Consider the following 26,153-nt stretch of genomic DNA (forward strand, 5'->3'; position numbering starts at 1 on the left):
GGTTCCATGGTGTAATGGTTAGCACTCTGGACTTTGAATCCAGCGATCCGAGTTCAAATCTCGGTGGAACCTATAATTTTTGCATTTTTTTTATAAACTTACAATTCATTATTTCACGTTATTTATTTTATAACATTAAATAAAAAAATTATCATAAATCACAATTTATTAATTGTTAGTAATAATTAAGATTATATGGTCACATGCCACCCCTTTAATACTTAGCGTTATTTTTAAGTAATTCCATATTAACATAAAAATAAGTAGGAGATAATACTAGTAGAAGATATTTAACCCTGGTGTAAACATAGAGTTTATATTTTAATTTTATAGAATACCACATCAATTTACGAATTATTTACTACCAAGTACCTATTCTATTTTGAGAAATCGACTATCAACCGTCTCCGCCCGAAGATTACCCACAACATTGTGCATACTGTATTCTATAAATCTCACACACGTTCATTCCGAAAATAATTTATCATAAACATTATGTGCGAATCGTTAAAGTGTATAACCAACAATTGGATAATATTATGTGATGACTTTAGACATATAATAAATGCGCCAGTAATATTATACCGAATTCCGATTATTATCGGTGTACCTATATAATAATAAGTAATGACTTAGTATTACGTTCTCTAAAAGACAGTTTTATTATCTTAATCGGCAGACGTTTCTTCATAGAGGCCCGAAGTATAATGTGCCAAACAATCCCTATACTCTTTAGGTATAACTTTATTATGTGGTTATGTGAATCTCAGAATAGTTAGGCTTAACATTTTTTATTGGCAAAATTTTATGCTCGTAACAACAATATAATATATGCGTTTCTTTGTTGTTGCCGGTTTTCCCTTACTTCCTCCCTCTATCCCAATTCATTTAAGTCTAAAGAGTAAAGGTAAATTTATTTTCGATTCGACACTCAGTATTCATCTTTCAACTGACAGGATACCGTCAACAAAATTATCGGACGATGTCATCGACGACGACCGCGACTTGCGAGGTAGTGTATAATTTAATATATTATTATAGGTTTCTTTTTCCAAAGTAATAAACTTGTAATAACCCATAAGGTAATTGGTGGTCGCATTGGCCGCAGTTATGGATAGTATTAGAATCAGATGAGTCGTTTGTTTTAAAAATACTTACCTTCCCTATATTATACATTTTAATAGAGATTAATAAATTTTTATTTTTGTAATTTTTCAAACATTACAACTATTTATTGGTATAAAATACTTTACATTAAATAGTATTTCTAGAATGTCGTATATTCGCAATGGTACATATATAATACTTAGATGCAACACAATATGTATAATTACAAAATTTATTATGTTTTTAATACTTATATAGGTACTTATATTAGTCGTATTCATAAATGCATCTTCAGATATTTTCACATATTTTATATGCTTTACTACAACATGGGTAGGTACAAGGTACATGTTATATAAAATGTGTTAGTCAAAATGTCTTAAGATTGTTGATTAGAGACCAGAAATTTTCGGAGTATAATTACATTTTTTTTATAATAAACACGAACGATTTTTGGATTGATTTTTATTTTTAAAAATCGTTGACCCACAGTAAATAAGAAAAAATTTATAGCTCCAACTATAGTTAGACAAAGCTTAGATGATGATGCGTGTGTGATACAAATAAATAATAATATTAACTCAATAATGTTAAATGGTAATATATTAAGCACTATAATCGTATAAAATTCAACTTTAAAATATATCTTATCATTATGAGGGAAATTATGTTTTTTGCACATAGTGTTTGTGAAGCCTATATACTAGATAGCGCTACAGTATTTAATATCGATAAAAACATACTACAAACTTGAAAAATAAAATTGTTTTTATTATCTAGGTATTTGATAATCTTAATACGTTCAAATTGCACATAAAAATTAAAATGTTAAAAACACTTTTCAATTTTTTATGTTATATAGTTTTAACAGTTTGATAGCTTGAATACTTAACGTGGTAACATTATTTAAGATGTATTACATTTAAATTTTAAAGTATAGCAAAATTATTCATTATAACTTGCTAAAATATTATTTTATATATTTTGATCGAATGTAATAATTTATATAGAATGATTTATGAGTACAGTATAAATTACAAGTACCTATATATTTCTAAAAATAAGTTGTCTTGAAAATTTTGTTTTGTTATTGTTTTAATAGAATAAAAAAAATTAAAAGTTTATTAAATATACCGATGTATATAAATATTTTTTAACGATTCCTCGACATTTGAAATTAATTTTATCATTCTATATGTTCGTTAATCATTGTGTTATGCTACAGCTTTTAATATTAATAAGTAAATTAAATGTGTTACATTGGTAATACCATTAGTAATAAGTAATAACTAATAACAACAAAATTTAAAGATTAATAAAATTGTAATGTGTGAGATAATTTCTTAAGGTTTAAAATGTATACACTGTATGACTGTATTTTAATAGGTAGGTCCATAGATACATAGTAGCCCGCAGTCCTGTGTTCTGTGACGACGGACTTAGTATCAACGTTCGGTCCAGTCCCGTGTTGTGTTCCATACTAACGCAATTCGTGGAAAACGTAAATGTTGTCCACCATCAATATGAATACAAAAGTACGTAGAAAATCTTATCTAATAATAGAAAATAATAAACCGAGGAAAAACGTAACCAACAATCAACATTTTATGATACGTTCTACTCAAAAGTTTTCTTGTTCGCAATGCTAATTTCACGAAGAGGCGCACACGTGCAGACATCGCGGTATCACGATTCTTGGTAATTATTCATTTTAAATATTATGAATTTTTGTTAATTTTTTATACTTTTGTATTATATTTCTTGAAAACTAAATATACCTGTTTTAATATCAACTGTTTAAAATTAAACTCCGTATGTTTTCTAATTAATAATTTTAGATTCTGAGCATAACGTTGAACATATTGATTTTAAAATGTGTTTTTGCTTTTTGGTGTATGTATATACGGTTAATAGATAATAAACTATGGTTTTGAATAGAAAATTAGATTTAGGCGCGGTATAGGGTAATGACAAAGCGTGTCAGTTATAGCGAAATAACGTATCTTTTTTGGCCCACAGCTACTCGTTGTCTATCTTTTGCTACTTTTCAAAGTTTAACGCCTTGAGCAAATGCTCCTTTTGTTCCTGTGTTAATGCAGCCCTAGTCACGAGTAATACCCCGGAGGACGTCGAAACAATAAATGGACGACTTTTCCAACTTTCAACCCTCTTGCTCATCTTTACTGCAATAGTTTTATTAATTTTTGGTGATTGTATGTGACCAATACACTACATTGATGCGTTGTGTATCGTTTACAAAGTTTGAAACAAATCATGAATAATATTAATATCATTGTAAGTGATTGATTTTGAGCCGCTCTAATAATATAAATACTAAATATAATATAATATAGGTATTGGGTTCATTTTATAAAGCTCACATATCCAGAATAATTAAATACAAGGAAATCGACGTTACACTTAAATTTTAGCTAAAAATATTATGTAAATTTAAATTTCCATCATCGTGTTTATTGTTTCAAAAGTTTATCTGTACACCGTGTATATCATTTTACTCATGCCCTTGTTATTGTTAGTTAATTCGAGCCAATTTAAAATTTTACTGCTGTTTAAATTAAATTAAATTAAAAACAGTCTTCTGCCGTTGTTATTCATAAGTACCTACGCGTTGTGTTATGATTTTAAAGTTCAGAAAAGGTCTTTTGACATTTCATGTGTGTGAATAATTACTACCGATGCGTTAAAATTATAAATTTTTCTTTACGCTAGTCAGACTACTCCGATTGATCGCGTTCTGATTAACACGAAATCATTTTAAGCGTTCTTCTATAATCTGAAGTAAGTTTTTGATTTTATTTATTTAATTACCCCTGAACAAGTTAGTGTAAGCTGGAAGATTAACATGTTATTTTATATGGAACTTCAAATATTACGCGGAATGCGATTTCTTTAGACGGACTTGTGCTTAATAACGAATTAATTGCTGTAATTATATAATTACACGTTTATTTATAATCTTGTTATTAATTATTAATAAGGCATTATAGATAAACGTTAAAACTGAATTACTTTCTGCAATTTAATATTTTGTATAATATGCATTATATATTTACAATAATCAATATATTTGTGACATACTAACATTCTGACAGCTGTAATTAAGTGTATATCATTAATAATATATTCATATTACACATAATATATAATATATAATGTTATTTATTATATACCTATAATATGGTAAATTGCGTCTTCAAAATAAATATATTGTATTTTATTTTAAACAGTTGGTTTGATCTATCTCAAGAATATGTTTATTTAATAAAAGCAGAAATTTATGATTCGTCTTGTATTCCTATTCGAACAAACACTCAATGTAAACCCATACGACTTACTTCTTCACATAAATGACCTAATTAAAAAAAAAACCGTGCATGTTTACGTTCTAGTATCAACTGTAATACTTAATTACTAGTTAGTTATACATACAAGTTACAACTGGATATCAGAAGGCTAAAAAAGGCTTTACAGAATCAAATTATAAGTGCTATAGGTATTTCGACAATGGTTTAAAGCAGCGGTTCTCAAACTGTGGTACGCATACCACTAGTGATACGCGAAAGACTACATGATGGTACGCGGAACTGCGGAAGGCCACATGGTGGTAGGATTTTTAATCATCAGTGGTACGCGACTGATTGATAATATACTTAAGTGGTACGCGAAATAAAAAATTTGAGAACCGCTGGTTTAAAGGTCATTAGTACTAAGATTTTTTATTAGTAGCGAGTATGCTGCAATTCTTTTTAAACCTATTTATAATTTATAAACCATAAACCTTTGTAGTCTATGTAAAAAAAAAAAACATGTAGCAAAACAATATATTTATTAGTAATTATTACATGTACAACTAAAATAATATCATTGTTAACGACTGTAATAATTCAAAATGTTTCAAGCATTTACAAAAATTCATGATCATGTACCTGTTAAATATCAAAACCAAAGGCCTGACTTGTATTGTAGACCTTCATAATGTATATACTACGCATATATAGAATTCAGAATATATTACGAAAAAATTTTAATATATGTATATAGTAGGTAGTGGGTACAACTATTTATTGTGTCTTTTAGTATCTACAGAATATTAGTTATTTCTGCAATAATATGTACAAAACATTAATGATACAAACTCGTATACTTCCTGATTTCTTTTTAAAAAAATGTGATCGAATTTATGTCTAACTTACGACTTAGAGCAGGGGTGTCCAACCTTTTGTGAAGTCTGGGCCACATCATATGGGTATAGATGTTGTTGTGGGCACCATAGTTTTTAATAATAATAGCTTAGATATACAGTGTTTTATTTTTATTTGTTGATAAATAACACGAAATCTATGCCATGAACATATCTCCAACAATAAAATATTTTATCAAAATTGGCTCGAGTTGATCCACTAATAACTTGTATAATTAATGTGTGCCAGTGCTATTTGCTAAGATAAAAGTATTAAACACTATTAAAGTTTATTTGATGTTTAATATTATGTAGTTTTATATTCTTATGATAAATTTGTTTTCATAATATTAATATATTATATACAATTAATTAATAATTTTTAAACTGAAGTGAGGGCCGCATCAATATCTACCATGAGCCGCGGGTTGGACACCCCTGACTTAGAGTTTCTCAAGTGATTAATTGCAATACTTGAAAGCGTAAACACGAAGATTGGCGTTTACGGTTAACAAACCGTCTGATACGACTACGTAATCTTTAGCAAGAAGATACGGTGCCAAATATAACTGACGGGTGGGTGCTAACTTTCAAACTAATGATCGTATCATAATCTCGATTCGTGCTTTATGATGAAATTTCGTTCATGGCGAATTGAAAGTTGATTCCAGTAAGCCTATATTATGTAAGTACATTCATATAAAATATCATATTTAAATTTCTAGACATTATATTTATAATTATAAGTATACATGAGTAGATACATACCTATTGTGACCAAATCTTATAATTTGAAAAGAACATCATTGGTTGGGTTATTATGTCATCAATGGCCAAAATTAGTTAATTAAGTTGGAAAATGTTTTTTTTAAATTATTGATTTTGTACTAGAATTTCCGTCTTTTATCAGACTATGACATAATTTCCTGAAATTGGTGTACATATGGATGATAAAAATTAAAACAAACTGTTAATTCATGAAAAATTTAAATGAAAACAGTATATAAGCTCAAACTGTACCTATATATTTTCAGGTTTTTGGTGAAACGATGAATATATTGATTTTACAATGATGTATGTTGTGTGTAGTGTATGTATGGTTTTTTTCGTCTTTTTTCATCTTTTAACACAGTAAAAATTTAATAGCAAACTTAGAACACTAAAATCAATATTTTGCGATTAACTATATTAACGTTTCGTTGTTGGTTATTAATTTATAGAATTTCAGAATGTTATATTAAATATTTCTAAATAAATATATTGTATATTTATAAAGGTATTAGGTATACTACGAATATTGTATAGTGTATAATTTCGATTTTTGATCTTAAGATTGTATTTATTTTATATTAATTAAAGTTACGACTTCCGAAAGTTATAATTCAATAACTTCATTTTGTGCGTATCTGGATATGATAATGGTCAAAAAGTTGAGACATTACACCTTTTTTTCAAAGTGATATCGCAAACATTCTAATGGAACTGAAACACGATATTAATATTGTTAATTGTAAAATATGTATCAATTTATCATATAATATAATATTGACTTTGGAGGTTAGGTTGTGTAAAATTAAAATTGTATGTATCGTTTATAATATATGTATCTTATCCATGAGTTCCACATTGTATTTCATACACAAAAAATACTTCTAATAAGACGTTAATTCTGTGTCGTTTTCATCTTAAAAACGTACAACGTGGTGGATTTAGATTCAGTAGTTCCTATTTTGTATTATTAATTTTGATATTAGAGTAAATCCTATCATAATATAATCAGTTTAAAACTATAGTTAAAGTTATTGAAATTTGTTTTAATATTTTTTATGTTTTTAATATTGAATATCCATTAGAATTTTCAAGCTTTTAGTTATTTATTCAAATATATTATTTTAAGATAAAAACTATGTATATGATAAGCCTTGAATACAAGTTAACCAAACAATTGTTCAACTTAAAGCTTACGAAAGAAATAACATAGCATAACTAATTAAATATATTATGTTATTATGTACTTGGTTATTGGACAACAATTTTGTCATATTTATATTTTTTTTTTTTTTGTACTCAAATTTTATTATTATTAATCATGTAAATATAACTAATATAATACCTATACATTTTTCAACATTAATCTAATTAATGTGTTAAATAAATATGTTATTATTTATTTTATGGCTAACAAAATGTTTCAATATCTACTTGTTGTATTAACTATCATTTAAATACTTAAGGTGTTAACTATTTTACTACCTACTTTTAAGTGGTTTTAATATTATTTACTCCTAAAATTAGTTAATACTTTAATAAGTTCCTTATAAAAATGTAATAATAAATATTAATACATGGTTAAAAAATTAATAATATATTATTATTAGTAAGGTTAGGTTTGAACAATTATTGGTATTTAAAATAATGATAACTTATTTTTATTTTAATAAATAAAAATCATAATTCAATCAAATTAACATTATTCATTCAATTAATATATTTTTATTTTAAAAGAAAGGAATAGTAAATTTAATAATTCTTAACTAATAGAATGAATAAATACGTGGTAAATTTAATAAACTATTTTGGTAAGATTTCTTCCCTTGTGTATAAAATAAATTTATTAAATTAATAATTCCTTTTTTATTTAATTAATTTTATTTATTAACTGTAAGTTTAATAAGATAAAATTTGTATCATTAATAATTGTCTTTATTGGCCTATTTTAATAACTTAATTATTAATTCAACTCACAATATTGAATATTATTAATTTCACCTAGGTTTTTAGTTTTGTGTATAAATAAAGTATCTATATCTTCTATCGTTCATTTTTACAATAATTTAATTGTTAAATGAGTTATGTATGTTTTAAAATTTTAATATTTTACATACTTGTAATTAGGTTAGAAATTAAAATATCGTAAAAACCCGATTAGAGAACATAGATAATATGTTCTTACCTTTAATGAACTTGAGTATAGATCTGCGTAAAATTATTATTATTATTATTTATGGTACTTACCATAAATATTCTTATAATTATGTACTTATATAATACTCCAGTTTCCAAACACAGTTAACTTACTGAGAGTTTACTTACCTACTATAAGTTTTAGCCGTCAGAAAAGTCAAGCGCAAAATGACAATGCTTAAAATTAAATTTTTTTTACAAATATCTAGACAGTTTAAGTGATATTTTGTGAATAGAAATCAAAAGTTATAAACCAGTTCAAAATATCAATTACTGTGAAACTTTTTACAGTTACTATTAATAATTTTCAACATATTAAAAAATAATTTACATTATTTGATCATTCATTTTTATAGCTGTATAATATTATACATATGTTGTAAATTGATTATTAAAATACTCATCAGGGTTATAAAATATATTACAAAATTATACTAGCAGAACAATAAAAATCAGTTCTTTTTCTTTATCAAATAATATTTGATAAACACAATTAAATAATAGTTAATAATATTTTATTACCAAAACGTCGCTACTATCTACTTATATAGTTATGATATAATTATAATTAATCTTCAAATATTGTTGTTCCGTAATTTCAATGTTAATTATCCTCGAAAACTGGTTGTTTTACGTTAAAATAAGCATGTATTTTGTAACTCAGATCACAGTTTTTTTTTTTTTTAGCATAAGTAATAAATAATAGTTACTTAAACCTAATAGTTAATACTAATTGGTAAAATACAACTGGTTTGAATATAAACTATGAAGAAATTACTCTACATACAACGTTCGGAACGTTTCAATTCATATTTATTTCTATTTTTATCATTGAATGCCATATATTGAAGTCAGACGTTCAAAATTAAAACGTAATACAAATGTTTTAAATATTTCTGTGGTGTGTGTTTTTTAGAGCTTAAAACAATAATGGATATAATATGATTTATAAGGAATGACCAACATATTTCTAGTACTTCTTAAATTATTATTATAATATAATATGAGCTTATGTACAAGTGTTCGTAGTGCAATGTCATAACTTTTATTTTTTTCAAATACACATGTTTTGATTAAACATTGAGAAGACTGGACGCAACTTGTCCAATTTTAAATATATTTTTATCGTTATTCTATCGTTTTCATATCCAATTTCCAGTATATTTTTTACATGCCAAACATTTTGTTAATTGATTAATGATTATATTGTAACAGCCATAATATTTTATGTAGAGTTGATTGAATAATGTGAAAAATAAAATACCTTTTTTTCGTTACTCAATAATTACTCTTTTTTCCTGCCATAAATATTAACAGCACTAATGAAAAATACTATTTTATACTCAATTATACAGAGTTTTATAATATATAAAATTATAAGAATTATATCTATGAATAAAATACTTATATACATAAATCAAGAAGTATAATTGACTATAATAATATTTAAAAAAATAACTTAACAATTTGTAAATCCTTTTAATATTTTTTACCAGGAATTTCGCAGAGCGGCAAACCAAGAATTTACAATGAATTTTATTAAATTCATAATTTCTCTGTATGAATGTGTTGATAATTTTAAATTTATCAATCGTTTTTTTAGCAATTTTTAAGGAGCATGAATGTATGATAGTTTCGAAAATAATAAACAAAATTCGGTTTCGAATAAATAAGTTTTTAATAATATAATAATAAAGTATTATAATAATCGCATAATTAAATACCTTTGTTATTGTTTAAAATAAATAGAATTATAATTTTATAATGTTTAACACCCAGTGTTTATCAATGAATAATCGATCTTGTATCCCTTTTCCACATCTTCGTTAGGATTTGAGTAATCGTCGCTGACAAAGGCCACGTATAGGGGTCCTTGTGTTTTGACTGAAATTTGTTAAAAAAAAAAAATCAAAAATTATTTAAATACATATCTTGTATAAACATTTAACATCGTTGTAAATTAAATTATATGTATATTATCAAGCATGACGTCTAATTGGGACGTTCACGTCGGGTCTATTCGAGTATGGCGAATCTGTGAGATTTGATGAATGCATTTGAAGTCATTAAATAGTGGTCTAACTTAACTCTTCAAATTAAACCCCATTTTCTAGCATTATCAATTAAATCGTTAGGTCCACGCCGTTAAAAAACAACGAAAAAAAGGTTTCAGTCGCGGTTACCTGTACTGTCATCGACGTTTTCTAGCGACCTGTCACAATATTTCGACGCAAATCGCGAGGTTGAATAAAGGCCGTCCGGTATGAGCAAGTAGTCGTTGTGCACGCCTCGTTCGGATAGCCGTTTCCTGCTGCGCTCGTTCACCGTTTCTTTGTTCAAGTCATCATTTGATGTTGTATCGGTTTTCGTGGACGATTGGGTGGTTACTGAAGGCGGTTGAGTAGTTTCTGAGGGTTGTTGAGTGGTTTCCGTGGTTATTTGAGTGGTTTTCGATGGCGGTGTGGTCGACTGTTCAGACTTGCTAGCCGCAACAGTATCGCAGTCCCGGTCCGTAGAATTGGTTAACTTCTGATTGTACGCCACTTGGAATTTAACCGCCTCGTATCTGAAAGATTGGAAATTTTTAGTTAAAATTATTATACTACCAGTTGTTTTAATAGCATAATTGGTAGGTATTGACAATATTACAGTTTAATTAGAAATAATGAATAAATATCATTGTACCTACCACATGTATTTACTATAAATATAATATAGGTACCAACATATATATTATTCATTGTAACATAAGTATAAATTTTTTTCATGTATAATAAATTTGATGTTAAATATATTCAAAGTCTAACGTTTACATTCAGTACGCTTTGATTGTTTTCCTATAGGTGATAATTACTATTTTGATGTATTTCATATAACATATGCAATAATTATGTATTTTTCGATCGCTTATTTTTTGCAGGCCCCAACTTCTCGAAAGGTCCACAATTTGTATTTTGACAAAAAACCTAAATAGGGTTAATTGTAATTTGAAAAACAAAGGTCAAGGGATAAAGTATTATGTTTAAATCTTTTAACTTGTTAATTTTCTCAACAAAAACTGAAACATGTCTTATTTAATCATTTTTATGAGTATTGAAACATTCTCCGTCTTTAGGTGTAAATTATTGTTGACAGTAAGAAAGTGTGATGATGTACATATTTTTTTCAAAAAAACAATTTTAGTTTGATCATATATCTAATAAATTAAGCACGGATTATATGGTTTTGTCTTCTAAGTGTTGCTGTGTATAGTTTAATGACTTACTTGATTCCACACGTGTCTTGGTATCTTCTAAAACATGTCGCGTAATTTAAATTTCCCAAATAGTGCCCCATCCCTCTGTTGTAATTGAAACTTTCGAATGAACCATGTTTGTCAGTGAAGTATTGTAAACAACCTTCTGGCGCTAAATGAAAGTAAACAAATAATAAATACTGGCGTCTTATTCGATGACGTAGTGAAAATAGACTGGTAGTTTGGTAAATATTATATATTATTATGTTTTGTGTACATATTTATTTAGCTGTAGATTTGGCGCTTTCTCTATCTACTTACCTAGGCTATAAGTGGGTTTTGCGGCGTCTCTCTCTTCATCTTCCCAATCCCAGACTTGGCGTGCGATGTCTTTAATCTTCCACCAGTTGGTCGACGTCGTTTGGCAATCCAGTTGCGAGATTTTTAATCTCCAAAATGGTTCTGGATCAGTGTAGTCTTCATCTCTTGCAGTCAACTGGAATTTTAATGTTATTTGTTGCTTGTTGTTTTTTGAGTCAAACTGCTGCTGATTTACTGGCACGTACACTATGATACAAAATATATACGTTATAGACAAAGATTCTCGGTAATCATTAAGTGAACATTGAAATTTTAATTGCTATAGATAATAAAAATTTTTGAACGGAAAGTTGATTTTTTTTTTAATAATTTTACCATGTTGACCGGAATTTTCACCGCATAAAACGGGTACGTTTATTTTGGTGTCACCGTTCAAAATTAATGTAAACTCGTCACGTTCACATGTGTACGCTGATTCTGACGTCTGTTTGGTTGGTTGGCCGAGTGAAAACCTTTCGAAATCGATTCTAAAAGAAATTTTGTTTGTATAATATATATTATGTTTATGCAAAAATAAGTATATCTATAAAAGTCGACGTATAGGCATAAATTATAAATTATAAATATTGCGTTGTTGGACCATAGTACTGTACCTTATTTGGCATACATTTCGTCTGACGTTTATCTTATACGAGCAAATGTCTTGGAATTTCTCTGGGCTTTGAAAATATGTCGTGCTTGAACTCGAAAATCCACCACAGGAATTAGGCATAACTTTAAAATGAATAAAATAACACATATTTATAATAAGTTATGGAAAATAAACTTGGCTTGTTGTAATAAATACTATACAAATAAATTATTATAATATTGAACAATTTTGAATACATATTACATATTATATCAATATACTTACAATTAAACACTTTTACATTCATTTGATCAAATTAATAGTTATTAAAGAACATTCAATGTATTATAACTCATTATTTATTTAATATTTTTATTATTTAAAATAGTTGTATTAAAGTATTGTCGTTATTGAATGTACAGTTTTTAGTGTTAGTTAAAGGAAATTCATAATTTCTGTTTATATTTTGTGCTTTTACTTTGTATTAGACGAATTTATTGTGTATATATGTTAATATATATGGATGGAGAGCTATACCTTTATAATTTTATCGCGAGTTTAAAACGAAGCAATTTACAATGTTTTTGTTTAATCTCGAAGAATGGTAAGTTTGTACAGTCTAGGCTAAATATAGAAAGTATAAATAATTATACACGGCATAATATTTTACTGGTTGAATTCTGTATGAAATTTGTTTATGAACAATTGTAACTTTTTTTGTCTTGTTAATTAATTTTATATTTTTAAGTAAATATTAAAATAAAATGGTAAAAAATATAAAATTTCAAGCTTACTGGTAAAAACAATGCTCACTCCGAATGTTTCGATACATTACATATACGTACCTACGTATTGTTCTATCTTTGATATTTGTTTTTCAATTAAAAAAATGTTTGGATAATTTTAAAAGTATTTACATTATAATTCGTACAGTTAACACGAACAGATATGCGGATGAACGCTGCAGCTACCACAAATAAACACAAATTTATTAATATAAGTAGGTATATGTACGGTACATATTATATATATAATACATTAGGTATTATAATTTTGACGAACATTCAACCTAACTTAATTATACAATCAATGTTACAATAATTATATTACATCATTACCTGAACAGCAAGAATCGAACGGGAAACACCTGCCCACTGACTTTCCGTTAACTTCTGCGCACTGGCTTTGGCCCATACAAACCCCAGGTCGACCGTTCATCCCGACGCATGAACGTTTGGATCCTTCCAGTATATTCCATCCTGAAACAACAACAATCGGAACGATTGTTTAGATCGGACGAAAACGAAAAATAAAAATTAATTGTTCAAATGACCGATTGTCAAGGTGTATTATAATATACGTATAATACGTAAAAACATAATAACTTATAACACTATGAATATTCTATTGGCGTGTTATTCATACACGCACCTCTGCCTTGACGTTCGTCGTCGTTATCCGTTGCCTGCCCGATGACGGCTAATGCCAAAGCCGTTAAACACGTCACGGTCGCGAACATTTTAAACATTTTAATAACTACGTTACGAAAAAATATTATATTATTTTATGATGTAAATCGCGTGTTAAACCAAAAACTGATAACACTCTGATGTGTAAATGATGAACACAGTTTAACTGAATGTATTGATTGTGAGTTGGGTTCAAGTCTTATATAGTCGGCTGTACGCAAAGTGCTTATCTGCTTTGAATTTCTGGAAAGTCAAGATAAACCGTACATTATAAGTAACCGCATCTGTGTTTACTAATGTCAAACATATTTTGTTGTCGACCCGACGGTAAACATATATCGCCGGGAGTTCGGCTAATTGCTAAAGATAATGAAAAAATAGAACACACATAAAATGTTTTGTATCCGGTTCTATCAGTATAGGCGATTTTTAGAACGGTTGCACAATAATCCGAGTCTTTTGGAATCGCTTTTTAAATTTAACATAGATATGCACTAAATACGATGTTATCATCTGATACGTAAATTGTGGTTATCTAAAAATTATTTGATCACATTTTATTTTTGAGCAATTTTATATCACTTATTGGTACAATCAAATAATTAACAATAATGAATGTTTAACCTACATGGGTGTTATATTGATCGTACATTTTTTCTTTTATTATTCAACCTAACCATATAAATTATAAATTATATATTAGTATACACGTGTCAAATGCTGTGATAAAAAATGATATATATGGTGTTAAAATAGTACCAATGGATAGTCGATATAATTTTAAGATAAAAATTGAACTAATGTAATATATTAGTAGAGATATTCAATAGCTGCATTTACGCTATGAATATTATCACAATAATTATTTTGATTCTCGGTAAGAATCTTGTTAGGCTTATAAAAAGTGAGTATTATTGTGATGTACTCACGCATTTCAATAGGTTTTACATTTTATTATTCGGCGCATCCGAGTTGGGTCCCGAGTACTAGGGTAAAATCGTAGGTACTACACTAGTTGGGTCCGGATTTATTTTTTTAGGTACTACACTAGTTGGGTCCGGATTTATTTTTTAGGTACTACACTAGTTGGATACGGGATTATTTTAAGTAAATATACAAGCCAAACGAAAAAAAAATTGTTATTTACATTGATTATAATCAATATATTTTTAGCTATTACTTTTTTGGTATTTTTAATATTATTTCTTTGTTTAGTACCTGTGTGTAATTGCCATTTACTATTAAAAAAATTCTAATAATTTATATTTTTAATGGCAAAAAATATAAAAAAAATAAACTGTAAAAAACATTTTTAACCATACCTTTGGTCTAAATAGATCATAGATAGTCCTAAGTCTGTTAAAATGAGAAGGAAAATGATATTATGTAGTACTCACCAAAAAAAAAAAAAAAAATTAAGGACCCAACTATAGTTATAGTACCTATAAAAATCACGGACCCAACTAGTATAGCAATTTTTAATTCGGGACCCAACTCGGATGCAGTCTTATTATTATGATAATTAATTAATTGCATACCGAACTCTTATTTTATTGAAAACCATATTATTCTTTGTTTTATATCACTCGTTGTGCTTTTCAAAATGTTAACAGCGTAAAGCGTTTATACCTACTGTGGTTTTGTATAATATAAATTGTACGATCAAAACAATATTTACAGACGTTACAACTTACCAAGTACAAAAACGACGATGATAATAATCATCATATAAATAACTTTTATTATTATTATTATTTAAGAAAATTATGATTGGTTTTTTAAGATTATATCGTGATTTATAAAAATACAAAATTGTTTTAACATAACGACTGGATATTTAAATATTTAAATATATGTAAATATTGTTTTGAATGTATTGAAAAGTATGTATTAGAGCTCAAGCCTTATTATTAGATGCATTTTAAACAGCGACTAAATGAAAGAGAAAATAAAGTTATATGTGGGTACTATTATACTATTGCAATCATGATTTTTATTTGCTTTGCGGTATATGAATGAACTTTTTCATACATATAAAAAGGATAAATAATAAACTTGAACAATTTTATACTCAACAATTTATCTATAGTTTACGTATAATTTCTATAGAAAAGTTTGTTACTTCATGCACTAAATTCCATGTTTTATCACTGGATGGGCCTTTCACTGTTCTAAGCTTTTTAAAATGTAGCAAATTAATTTTTTTATTTTATATTAACCGTTATAAACATAATTTATACTTATAGTAAAAATATATTACAGATTGTACACAAATTCTAAAAAATTAAAAATTAAAATTAAAAAACTACAAAATTCTGAAGTAAATTGTAAAATATTGAAGATATAATAAAATACATATAATTTCATTACTGTTACTAATATTTCTAATTAATTTATATTATACAAAAAAATGTATGTAAGATAAAAGTATTTATACATAAGCGTTCTTATGAAAATATAAATTGACTTTGATCTTTTAAAATATAATTATATTGTTTTATTAAAAAAAGAATGCTTTCTGTGGGTTTTTTGTTTTGAAATTATATTATACAAAATAATGTTTATTATAAATATCATCTATTCTTAGTTATAATTTATTATAGCTATTGCTATATATTTATATCAAATGAACTTAAGAGAGTTCTAAAACTCCTAGTAACTTTTTTTCTTTTTTTTAGTAATCGGGGGGGGGGGGGGGAGTAAGGAAAACAAGAATTTTTACACAAATCAAATTTTGGACAAAATCGGTTTTATTTAATTATTTTTTTTTTTTTTTTTGGTGTAATTCAAAAACGAATAATTGTAGATATTTGAAATTTTCACAGAATGTTTATACTATAATTTTTTTTATGTGATAACATTTTCAAAATATTTCAAATTTTTTGAGCTATTTATAAAGACAACAAAATTAATTTAAAATTAATTTTTATTTTTTCAATGATTAAAATATTGATAAAAAATATAAATCCCAGGTAGAAAAGCTTAAAATTAAATATAGGATTCCATATATACTATATTCTGTATCTTTATAAAATCTACAAACATGTATAGACGATTATTTTTAAGTTCTAATTTGAACAAAATTATTTATTTAAACAATAAATAACGATGTTAATTATCTTTTGATAATTTAAAAACATAATTCGAGGGAACTTTTACGTATATTATATTATTATGAATTTTAATACACGTAACAACATTTTTGATTTATTTTAAGATATAATCTATTTTTATTGTTTTACGGTATTTACAAAAAGATGTTATTACATTTTGAGTTATATAACACGATAATATAATATACAGTAAAAATTTATATTATTATAATTCTTTAATAAATTTAATATTTTCAAAAAAATGTTATCAACCTATTGCAATATTATAAGTTTAATAAATGACTTTTATAATAAATTATGCGTGTATTAAATAAAGCATACCATAAAAATATAGTTTGTGGTATAGGCTGACACTCTGATTGACTGTCTCTGTTAAAAATCGTTTTTCGTATAAAATGATAAATATCATTGAATTCAAATGTAAATAATGTAATACACCCATAACAATGACTCATTCGACATCTATGTACAGCAGAGCGGTAACTCACTTGTTTTCCTTTTTATTGTAGCATATTACAACATAATTTCAGCTAGTTTAAAAAACATTTAAAGAATGTAATAAAAAATAAATCAAGTATTAAATATAATATATTGGGTGTGATTTTGGTTGTGTTAAGTAAAAATATTGTCCTGGAATACGTGGTGTAAAAGTTCTGTTGCTATCACTACAGACCAATAGACAATTGGTATTTTTATAATTTAATTTGGTTTTTGATTTTTATCATTGTTGTTGCCATGATTGTATTGAGATTAGTCTTATTAATTGTTTAATATCTTAAAAGGTGACGAGGAAATAAATAAATTCATTCAATGATATGAGTCAAGCTTTTAGAATAAATTAAAAATAATGATATTATTTGATCAATGTTGATTATAAAAATAACTATATAAGTATTCGTTTCTGAGGTATCACCACTGAGTGACTTTCCAAACCACGTCTCCCGGCTCTTTCCCTCAATAAATTATTGCATTGACTTATTATAGGTACTACCTATATGTATTTATTTGTATAGATTGTAAATTTATTATTTAAAAGAATAATATAAAAAGGTATTCGTAAATGTTTAATACTGCATTATATCAAATATTATTATGAACCTTATTTGGTTGAATCAGTGCCGCGTTAAGCTATGTTGCCGCCCCGGAGCAAATTAAAATATGCCGCCCTTACAAAAATTACAATTCAAAATTATATTCAACACACTATTAATACTAATGATTTACTTGTAACAGAATATGTTTGAGGAAAAAACGTACAGAAATAATGAAAATAGTTTATACGTACAATTATTAGAACAAGTTCTTAATTCTTATCGCCTTGTGACATGTAGCGGTAGACGGCGGCTTTTTCGCGGTATTTATAAACGAAATAATATGTACTCATTATAGTTATACAGTCACACAAAAAAAAAATTATAATTATAATTTTTTTATTTTATGTTGATCCTCCAAAATTTGCCGCCCCGTCAAACATCATAAAATTTGCCGCCCTGGGGCAATTGCCCCCCCCCCTTGCCACCCGTTAAACGCGGCTCTGGCGGCTGAATGCATTTTTATTCTCTAAATAAATAATAAAATCTTCAGTATGAATCATAATAGTTTTTACTTTAATCATTATTGTTTACACGAATGTAATTATATAAATACTTTATTAAAATAACTCAATATTTTGATGTATTATATGATTGAATATCTAATTCACTTAAAAAGAATATTATGCAATAATATAAAAATCATCATTTTATAGAGTAGTATTATATCATTTTTTTTGGAGGCTAATGCCCCGAAAATCGTCCGTCAAATATCCGACCAACCACTCACGCGACAGCATTTATTTAGTTATATTAATTGTTTATTATATGACGTATAGCATTCGAGCTGATTTGTTTGTTCAGTGCATGGTTTTTGCGACCTCCGTTTTCGGGGGGAAGGATCTGAGCTATCCCCTCAATATGTCACTTTATCCCAGAATTACGGCTCTTGTCTAAATGGTCTTTATGGTCGTCGCGTCTCCACCGTATCGACCATACACAAACTACATTTTGATCATATATTTATTTATGTATTACGATTTATGTATATATATACGACTATTATTGTTATACAGTATCTATACATATTATAATATACGGTGGTGTATTTTACGATCCTCGACGGAATCATTATTCGCATTTCGGACCGACGTCTAAATTTAATCGACTTAGGGGGGATAATCCTCCGTTCTACGAGTTTTGGTTCGCCCTCGCGCATAAATTATATAAATAATGTATTTAACAAATGCGGCGACCGCTATGGCCGCAGTCTTTATGCCTTATGGCTTATATACGTTATATAATATAGGCGCTCAACGTTAGTAGGATATCGCACAAATATATACTATAAATTATAATAACGCTTTACGAGCGGCGTCCCAATCGGAAAATTTTTGACCGGTCCGCCATGATTATACAGTACATATATATATATATATATTAACATATAACGCGACGTGACGTGATGTAATAATAAAATGTATTATATTTTTATGTATTTTTTCTCCCCGAACGTTCTTGGCGTTTAACAAGAATACGCGGAAAGAGCCGAAAAAATAACTATGTGAGGCGGAGACACATTTCACTCTAAAAGGGCGAAATGGATGAATTGTATAAAACTGTTATGATATAATAATATATATACATATTATTATATGGGCATGAGTTTTATAATAAAAGTGACGAGAAATAAAAACGTTTCGTCGGTGATAATAAAATACATATTATTTGTAAAAAAATCGTTCAAAAGAGATATATGACACGTCGGAGATTCATATTATTATAAACGCATAATGTGTCGCTCAGTGGACTTATATCGATGAGTAAAAGGTATATTTTTAAAAATACGATTTTATGGGACACGTCATTATATATAAATACAAGTTATCGGGTATAGTATATCACACCTTGCTATCTTGAATAGATTGTACTATAAAATAATATTATAATTTATAAGTTTATGACTATCTGTATATTTAGGTAAAAGGGTTTTTATTCCGTTCAAAAGTCGTGGACAGGATCAATTCAGTACGATACGTTTATTATATTATTATTTATTACATCGCTATTGAATTATTTAAAAACATAATATTACACAGCATATTGTTATACGCGACGGGGTAAATATTCTATTCACATGTCAAAAGTGTGTTGCAGGTGAATATATTATATTGCATTATATTAATATATATTAAAGAGTATATACTCGATTTTCTGTGTGTGAGTTATTCGATTATCAAGAAGAAAATCTGTATATTTTACGCCTCATATATGACTGTAGTAGGTAAATTACTGCAGGTACATATTATACATATGTATTATAAATACATATTATTGAGATTTTAAAACTATAGATTCATTGTTTTTATAATTATTATTCGTTATGACGAAAAAAAAAATAAATATTCCTGAATGATAAATGAATTTAAAATATTCTTGATTTAAAAATGAATCACGAACATTATTTGATTATTCATACTTACAGAACAGGATTTTTGGCAGAAAAAATGTATTTATTCATCTTTAGGCGTAATATTTTTATAATAGTTTTAGACATTAATTGTATCTATGTATAATTTACATTGTACATCCATGTAATTTTCTCTTATAGTTTATAAGTTAATGATAGATCGGCGTAATAACTGACAAAATCAAAGAATGTTTTTTAAAATTCGTCATTAAAAACAAAATATTAGTGAATTCTAAAAATTAATTTCATATAAATTTCAATTTAAAATGTTTTTATGTAACTTTCAGTTAAAATAATATTTCAAAAGAAGTCTATGAGATAATTTTAAAATGTTATATTTTATTTTCATAAAAATAAAATCTTTTATCTCTAGTAATTCCTTAAAAGCACTAATTGTACAATAATTGATTTGCTTCAACGTGTATTGAAAATATTCAATGAGAGTATAAGTCATAAGACATAAGTACTTTAAAAATATATAAGTTTATACGTATATTATATATTATATACCTACGTCATAATACACTTGTTGAAAACTTTTATTTTTGATTTAACATATCTACTTGCTTGAACAGCAAAAATCATGATTTTCTATTAGTTTTCGCTTCAACATAATAATTATAAATATTATTAATATGAACTTATAAGCAATCGCTTATGCCGTATATAAATACAATGAAAGAACAATTTAATATATACGCGTAATTATAATATTAATATATTATATGTTGCCGTCCGTCATGACAAAATCACAAGGAGAAAACGATTCCGCATAATATACTATATTTACGAGTTAACACAAAAGTGCTTCGGACCACGATTTAAGTGTTTTATAATGTATTTTCATATAAAGGATACCAATTTATCATGTGAACCTATAGAGAAATCTAAACGGTCGAGAACATTACGTGGAAGACCGTAGTTAGGAAACGTTTAAGTATTATACTATCAGTCCGTTGAAAGCGAAATTCGTGACCTGTAATTATAATTTAATTAAAAACGGCTCGATATATATGTTTTTGTTTGTTTATTTATAGGGTTGTGCATTATATCGGATCACACCATTTTTACAGTGATCGTCAAACGAGTCGAATAAAATAAGCACCGCAATACTTTACCAGACAACACAAAAAAATGTTTTCCACTAAAATTTTCATCGTGTTTACGCTTTACAGTCTGACTTTGGATAGTATTTCTGGAAAACCTTTCGTTGGTAAGTGTATTCGACAGCGAAAATAACTGTATTGTTAAATAAAACTAATATTATTTGATTTAACCTAATATTATGAATGGTCAGTAAACTTGGGCATAATATTGTGTGCGATTTTACTATTGCAGATGGACTGACAGCGTGCAAAAGAAGCGATCCAAATTTGGACGAGTGTCTGTTGAACATGCTTAAACAGACTAAACCTCAACTCATACAAGGTAAATGGAGAAAAAATGCATAGTTGTTGCAACCGTTTAAATTGCTTCTAAACTTTCGTAACAATCCTTGATGTAATGTGGTCAATGTTGTAACGACAACTACTATATAGTGTTACAATAAATCCTGAATCCCTATTTCAGTGCGTGGATAAACGCTTAATATTTTAGTTACCGCTTTAACCATATTTTATCTTATCTAACTTCACGAATTTCCTTAACTCTAGTCCTCTACGCTTCGGTTAAATTATTATTTAAGTATACTTAAACGCTCAGACGTTTGTTTATTTTGCAGGTAACCCGGAACTGAATCTGCCGCCATTGGACCCAGTGCATATCCCCAGGGTTTCGGTATACAAGAATATGCAAGATATCCGGGTGACTGGAGAGCTATCCAACCTGACGGCTAAAGGCGCCAGTTCGATTACCTTCAAAGCGTTAAAGTTCGTACACACACACACATACATAGATATACCTATATACATATATGTATAAATACAGAGTATACATTGACTGTAGAAAAAATTGACAATATACCACCGATATAAAGGCATATAGCTATCAATATATCTACATTTACATATTTTAAGATGATTCAGCGTATACATTTTTTTCGCACTATGCGTAGAATACCGTAATTTATAAAACTAGATAGGTATTTAATAACAATATTATATTGTACATGACTAATGATGTATACTTCCATACGACACAATAATTAATTATAAACAATTATTAGTGCCTAATGAAGAATTCATTAAGTATTTATTTTTTGTTTTAATTTATCGAGTACTACCTAACTATAGTACAACGTGTATAATCAAAATTGTTGGTATAACCCATCTCTATACAAATATACAACGGAATACAAAATTATAATATACGTTTTCATTGTTTTTGTATATTACAGAGTAAATTTAAGAGAAAACACATGGGACATGGTCATAGCGGTTCCTCTCATTACGTTCGTCACGGACTTCAACTTGAACGTCACGTTAAAAGTTATTCTTATGCCAGTCTTTGGAAATGGACTGTGTGACGGAAAAATTAGTGAGTTTTTTATTATTATTATTTATTTTTTTATAATTAGAACGCCGTCCTGGGTATGTAGGGCCGCTGGACGTAGCATTTTTACACATTTTTTAAATAGTTTATAGAGTAAGAAAAGTTTATGATAACATTAAAATCATTTGAATGTTGTTATTAAATTACATAATTAATATTTAATGTACACATTTTATTTGTAAGTCGTTGGTTATATTATTAATTGTGCTGCGTTGGTAGGTATATTTTAACTCGCTGCAGCCAATCAGAATCTAAAATCGACATTGAACCATGAACAATATACCCATTTACAATAAACAATAATTAGTTTAAATACATATTACATTGTGTTTTGAAAAATGTTAAGTGTATAGGTACTCGCAATATATTAAATTACTGATTATAATTTAATGTGGACTTGTTTTATATTTTCAGGTCGTAGTGTCGTTCGATTTCACGCTAACACCGAAGTGAAAGACGGTAAATTGAAGTTGAATGATATCAAAATCAACTTGAGCCTTGGTGACGTGGAAGTGCACATTATAAAATCGCAAAACCCAACATTGGGTAAGACCACACTTTTCCTTAATGATAATCGTACACAGGTCTTTATAACAAAGTCTCGCACAATGAATATAATATGATATAAAAATTATATTGAGTGCGTATTGTTGCTTTCCGATTGACGGTCGATGCCCTTCATCGTGCAGTACTGCATCTTATCTCATATATATAGACTTTGAAAATAATCGCAGCAGTGCACATATTATATTATTTATACAATTCTGTATACGTGTATAATGTATTTACTTAACTTTTAGATTATTGTGTACGTCTAGTCAATATTATAATATTTAAACGGTTAATGGTTCGTTCGCGTATACACTCTGGTTAAATTGCGTACATATTAGATAAAAATATTTGATGTGCATAATATAGTAAGTAATAGGTAATATATTATATTGAAATATAGTATGCGGACTAAATTACTTAAAACGAATTATTAGTGATTTCCGGGGAACGGTGAAAATATTAAAACGTTACTAATACCGACTATCTTTCACGTAATAATGCATTTATTTATTGACATATAAAACGGGTTTTTATATAACTAAAAACAAAAATCCATATTGCAACAAAATTCAATTTAAAATATGCGTTATGTATATAAAATATTTACACAGACCATTTTTTTTTATAGGAGCATGAAACATGTCAAGTTCCGCTTAAAATGTCAAATGTTAATACTTGCTATTATTTTATACTTGACTAAAAAAAAATTTATATCTACATTTTATTTTAAAATAATTCAATCATTCTATTATAAAATTCTTCGTAAATAACTTAGGTGCAATTAATTTACGTTAAATATTAAAACGGGCAGTGCTTTTTCTCCATTGGTATAGTATCTAAGTTATTTCAAGTAATGTTTATATACACTATGTAGTATGTATCTACTACCTATAAACTATTTAAGGATTTGCATGAATAATAGGCACCTAGTTTATAATAGTATATTAATCTAAATATTAATAATTATATTATTTATGATACTTCAATATTGTAATTTAAAAAAAAAAAATAATAATAATATTCCAGTAATTATTGTCAAAAATGAACTTTTAAAACTTAGGATAAACTTTTATAGTTTGTAACAGTAAAACTGGAGATTAAACTTGTTCTTGTGATAGTGTTTTTAAAAATAAATATTAAGTAAAAATTAAAAATTTAAAACAGTTTTAATTGTTACTGAAATATGTTGTTAACATATTAAATAATTTCGGCTGCTATTCGTATACCTATATATTATGTACACATGTATTGATTTATAATTGCAATTGATAAATATGACGTGTAGCTGAATATTATATAGTGATTAGTGCAATAAAATATATAAAATAACAGTATATTAAATGATTAATAAACATTAAACATGAATCGTACATGTACCTATATCTTCTAGGATAGTCACTAGTCGTAATAATAAATAACATTTATATTATATCCCATAATGATACAGAATGAATGTGCCCATTGTGTTTGTCCTCTTCGTTGATAACTTATTTATATTTTTGCATACGGGATTTTAAAAATTTATTGAATAGCTGCAACTCTTGAGACATTTTTCGGTTAACTTTAACTGAAAAAAAATCTATTTATTTTCTGAGAGATGAAACTCTATATTTTAATCTTCGTTGTGTGTATTCAAAATGTAAATATAGGATTATATGTATTGGTTTTAAGTCTAGACGAGTAACATGGCGGGCGGGTTTATACTGTATTCATGTGTCAAAAACCATCACATAGTAATATATCATACACGATTTAGCATTCGATCGTTTTTCAGCGCAAACAACGTCGCAGTTTTTCAACACGAACAAGCGCATGATTCTCGACCTGGTTACGCCGGTCGCCGAGGACGTGGTACGACAGATGTTGCTCCGATACAGCAACAGAATTCTATCCACGATTGAGATTACGGATTTGTTGATTGACTGAGCCGACAAAATCTTCGTGGATATTGGCACGGCTACGTGTCATATACTTTGAACAATTATATATTATAATATTATAAAGTACTTTTTTCTTAGACTTAAAAAGTACTATGATATATTATTATAGACTATTCGGTTGGAGCACTATACATTTATATGAATAAGACTTCGGCATAAATCCTGATACTTTGATTTGCGCTCGGGTATCATCATATTATAGGCTTTGGTCTCATGCTTGTATAGTTGTATATACCTGTAGGTGTCGCACTGATGCAAAAATCATAATAACAATCAATTAATTACTAATTATTATAGACTCCAATATAGAAAAATAAGCGTATGTTATAGACTTAATTTAGACCTAACATGTATTATATCTCATCAATACCAATTAAAAACATTTATTATTGTATACAGTATTGATATTATTAACTAATTTTTTTTTTCTCAGGAAAATATATTTTAAGTTTGAATCGTACTAGAGAATTATATTATCATCTATATCACCCGTGTAATTTATTATTTATTAAACGATATCATCTTAACTTCTTAACAATATATTTCTAATACTTTGTACCTATATAATTTATTTGATTGTAATATAGTATGTTATCATGTTAATAATTGTTGTTACACTTTTATCGATA

General features: G+C 27.2%; 2 protein-coding genes and 1 non-coding gene across 5 annotated transcripts; 2 read left to right on the forward strand and 1 right to left on the reverse strand.

Annotated features, from left to right (window-relative positions):
* Positions 1-72, forward strand: Trnaq-uug. Its single transcript has one exon. It is a non-coding gene; the product is annotated as a tRNA-Gln (tRNA).
* Positions 73-782: 710 nt separating this feature from the next.
* LOC112597085 (protein takeout-like) lies at positions 783-25,917 on the forward strand. 3 transcript variants are annotated; one of them, XM_025343023.1, is made up of 8 exons: positions 783-1,012; positions 2,494-2,805; positions 21,580-21,755; positions 21,881-21,970; positions 22,263-22,410; positions 22,878-23,017; positions 23,447-23,578; positions 25,359-25,917. In XM_025343023.1, exons 3-8 carry the CDS (start codon positions 21,677-21,679, stop codon positions 25,508-25,510), a joined length of 741 nt encoding a protein of 246 aa, XP_025198808.1. In that variant the 5' UTR covers positions 783-1,012; positions 2,494-2,805; positions 21,580-21,676; the 3' UTR covers positions 25,511-25,917. The 3 variants fall into 3 exon arrangements, with proteins under 3 accessions (XP_025198808.1, XP_025198797.1, XP_025198803.1); XM_025343012.1 differs by lacking the exons at positions 783-1,012; positions 2,494-2,805 and adding an exon at positions 3,727-3,906; XM_025343018.1 differs by lacking the exons at positions 783-1,012; positions 2,494-2,805 and adding an exon at positions 5,780-5,993.
* LOC112597077 lies at positions 9,985-14,105 on the reverse strand. Its single transcript, XM_025343004.1, has 8 exons — positions 13,891-14,105; positions 13,578-13,718; positions 12,482-12,602; positions 12,204-12,355; positions 11,829-12,074; positions 11,538-11,679; positions 10,456-10,838; positions 9,985-10,156 (listed from the first exon to the last, which is right to left on the reverse strand). The coding sequence occupies exons 1-8, from the start codon at positions 13,985-13,987 to the stop codon at positions 10,041-10,043; spliced, it is 1,398 nt and encodes a 465-aa protein (XP_025198789.1). The 5' UTR covers positions 13,988-14,105; the 3' UTR covers positions 9,985-10,040.
* Positions 25,918-26,153: the final 236 nt, after the last annotated feature.

The sequence above is a fragment of the Melanaphis sacchari genome, unplaced genomic scaffold (assembly GCF_002803265.2).
Source record: "Melanaphis sacchari strain LSU unplaced genomic scaffold, SCAv2.0 Contig0_pilon_pilon, whole genome shotgun sequence".
Classification (NCBI taxonomy): Eukaryota; Metazoa; Arthropoda; class Insecta; order Hemiptera; family Aphididae; genus Melanaphis; species Melanaphis sacchari.

Excerpts from the sequence above, each read along its gene's own strand:
- LOC112597085 (XM_025343023.1), top strand. The coding sequence starts at position 21,677 with ATGTTTTCCACTAAAATTTTCATCGTGTTTACGCTTTACAGTCTGACT. Across the intron at positions 21,756-21,880 it reads TTCTGGAAAACCTTTCGTTG|ATGGACTGACAGCGTGCAAA; the intron begins GTAAGTGTATTC and ends TTACTATTGCAG. Across the intron at positions 21,971-22,262 it reads TAAACCTCAACTCATACAAG|GTAACCCGGAACTGAATCTG; the intron begins GTAAATGGAGAA and ends TTTATTTTGCAG.
- LOC112597077 (XM_025343004.1), bottom strand. The coding sequence starts at position 13,987 with ATGTTTAAAATGTTCGCGACCGTGACGTGTTTAACGGCTTTGGCATTA. Across the intron at positions 12,356-12,481 it reads CGAAATGTATGCCAAATAAG|AATCGATTTCGAAAGGTTTT; the intron begins GTACAGTACTAT and ends AATTTCTTTTAG. Across the intron at positions 11,680-11,828 it reads AAAACCCACTTATAGCCTAG|CGCCAGAAGGTTGTTTACAA; the intron begins GTAAGTAGATAG and ends ACTTTCATTTAG.